Raw genomic sequence first — 2,972 nt, 5'->3', positions numbered from 1 at the left:
CCTTGTTCCCTTGAGAGAACAGGGCGTTCACATTTTCAACTACCTCGACGACTGGCTCGTACTAGCTCAGTCTCAGGATCAGTTGTGTGTACACAGGGACTTGGTGCTTTCGCATCTCAGCCGGTTGGGCCTTCGGGTCAGCTGGGAAAAGAGCAAACTCTCCTTGGAGACACTTTCAGAGCCTCCTGGGGCATATGGCGGCTGCAGCGGCAGTCACGCCGCTGGGACTGCTTCATATGAGACCACTTTAACACTGGCTCTATGGCCGAGTCCTGAGGTGGGCGTGGCTACGCGGCACTCACCGGGTCCGAGTCACACCGGCCTGCCGCCAAACCTTCACCCCGTGGTCAGACCTTGCGTTTCTCCGGGCAGGAGTGCCCCTAGAGCAGGTCTCCAGGCATGCTGTGGTTCACACGGATGCCTCTACCACCGGCTGGGGGGCCACGTTCGATGGGCTTGCAGTGTCGGGGGTTTGGACGGGCCCCCAATTGCACTGACACATCAATTGCCTTGAGTTGCTGGCAGTGCACCTTGCCTTGATCCGTCTCAAAGGGTGCTTACGAGGCAAGCACGTACTAGTCCGCACGGACAACACTGCGACCGTTGCATACATCAACCGACAAGGTGGTCTATCCTCCCGTCGCATGTCGCAACTCACCCGCCACCTCCTCCTCTGGAGTCAGAAGCATCTGAGATCGCTCCATGCCATTCACATTCCTGGTCTGCACTCCCGGGAGAATGGAGACTCCATCCCCAGATGGTCCAGATGATTTGGAGTCGTTTCGGAGCCGCTCAGGTAGACCTGTTTGCCTCTCCAGAAACTTCTCACTGCCAGTTGTTCTACTCCCTGACCGAGGGAACACTTGGCACGGACGCACTGGCACACAGCTGGCCGCGGGGCCTGCGCAAGTACGCGTTTCCCCCAGTGAGCCTTCTCGCACAGGCACTGTGCAAGATTAGGGAGGACGAGGAGCAGGTCCTGCTCGTGGCGCCTTACTGGCCCACTCGGACTTGGTTCCTGGAACTGGTGCTCCTCGTGACAGCCCCTCCTTGGCAGATTCCTCTGAGGAAGGATCTACTGACTCAGAGACGGGGCACCCAGACCCAGCCCTAGCTTTGCTTTGTCCCATCCGGGCATTGAGATGCTACATAGACAGGACGCAAAGCTTCAGGACCTCAGACCAGCTCTTTGTCTGTCACGGAGGCCGGCAGAAGGGGAATGCCGTCTCTAAGCAGAGGATGACCCACTGGATTGTGGATGCCACCACCCTGGCTTATTTATGTATATAAAATATTGTAACAACTGATAAGCATTTTTAAGAAACAGATCATAGAAATAATTGATTCCAGTCTCATTTGGAAGAATAGTCCCCTCACCCACTGGAAAGCAATTTCAATCTTTCAATTTCAAGGTTCCAACTGAATTTCTGCATAGAGGACCCTATTTTTTTTATTGTATATTCTATAAAGTAATGACTCATTCAGTTTTAGACAGTACGTTGCCAAGAATGAACAAATTCAACACTTAAAAATGTAAAATGGGTTTCAGTTGAAGGTAACTAAATTACAAAAAACAATGGATTTTTATATTGTCTATATGCAGGTAGAACTGAAACATGACAAGCAATGCAGTTTTTGTAAAGCCATCAACTGTTTGTATTTTGACAGTCACTGTGCTATGATTGACTATATGTTCCTGTTGGATACAAAAGTAGTGCTAATGTTTTGACCGAATGACTCGATTTTGAATCGGGTTTGCTGTGTTTTGATAGAGTTAATATATGTAGAAAAAGGTATTCAGCATTTTGAAATGTAGAGTTTGTATTTATTTAACAAAATGTGGTTTTGGCCAGAAAATTAACTATTTGGCTAATTGTGTGATGTAGGTGTATTGCAGTGTTAAGAGTTTAGAAAAAGTACTTTAATATTGGTAAACGCTTGTTAGCAATTGAAAAAAAAAACTGTCACTTGAACACCATTGTGGTCATAAAAAATAGTTTGATTTATGTAAAATGGCATCAGAATTCCTTGATGTAATTGGACACAAGGGTTGATTATGGGATGTGGGTTGGATTTCAGATTGAAGTGAACAAGCAGCTGTGTGTGAGGGGGAGGGGAGGTCAGTGGTCAACTCAATGCTGATGTTTTACATGAGTAAAACAGCAGTAGTGAGGAAGTGTGTTTGTGTGTGTGTGTTTTGAAAGCATGCGTGTGTGTGAGAGAGAGTGTGTATGTGTGTGTGGTTCAGGTATTCCCTACGTTATGGGGACAAAATGTCCCCACAAAGATGGCAATATCCAAAATCCTTGCCCTTGTGGGGACATTTTTTGGTCCCTGTGAGGAGACAAACTTACCATACTGAATTAAGTTTTTCTGAAAATCTAAAAATGCAGAAAGTTTCCTGTGAGGGGTAGGTTTAGGTGTAGATTTAGGGGATCGAAAATACAGTTTGTACAGTCGAAAAACCATTACGCCTATGGAATGTTCCCATATAACATGGAAACCCAACATGTGTGTGTGTCTGTGTGTGTATGTGTGTATATGTGTGTGTACTTACGAGAGCACGTCTCCCACATACGCATAGTAAGAGCAGCAGAAAGGAGGAACCCCATCACAGCAGTACTCAATACAGCTGTCGCACTGAGCATCTCCACGGCCTACCAACACACACGTACACAATATGATTGATATAAAATATTAATAAAACATAAATAAGAATATTTGCTCAGTGTCAACTGATTTACAGTATCACTGGCATCATAAATATATTCACATTTTCACCATTTAGTGATGTGCATTAGGGTTGTGGAAATTCACGATCTGTGTTGTTTTAGTATTTAGTAGTTTTAGTTACAGTAATATTTTGAATTAGATTTAATTTTTATATTTTCCATTTTCAATTTAAGTTTAATTTAATTTTTAGTAATTCTGTTGTGTTTTGTAATTTTTATTGTTTTTTTAATATATATATA

General features: G+C 44.7%; 1 protein-coding gene across 1 annotated transcript in view; it reads right to left on the bottom strand.

Moving 5' to 3' along the window:
- cyyr1 (cysteine/tyrosine-rich 1) overlaps nucleotides 1–2,972 on the bottom strand; it is an 11,516-nt gene that overhangs the window by 1,787 nt on the left and 6,757 nt on the right. The window contains 1 exon segment of the mRNA XM_016456839.1: nucleotides 2,558–2,657. Coding sequence (XP_016312325.1) covers nucleotides 2,558–2,657 — 100 coding nt within the window.

The sequence above is a fragment of the Sinocyclocheilus anshuiensis genome, unplaced genomic scaffold (genome assembly GCF_001515605.1).
Source record: "Sinocyclocheilus anshuiensis isolate Anshui unplaced genomic scaffold, SAMN03320099.WGS_v1.1 scaffold856, whole genome shotgun sequence".
Taxonomy (NCBI): domain Eukaryota; kingdom Metazoa; phylum Chordata; class Actinopteri; order Cypriniformes; family Cyprinidae; genus Sinocyclocheilus; species Sinocyclocheilus anshuiensis.
Note: the sequence above shows the minus strand (reverse complement) of the source record. Positions and strands in the feature narration are given on the sequence as shown.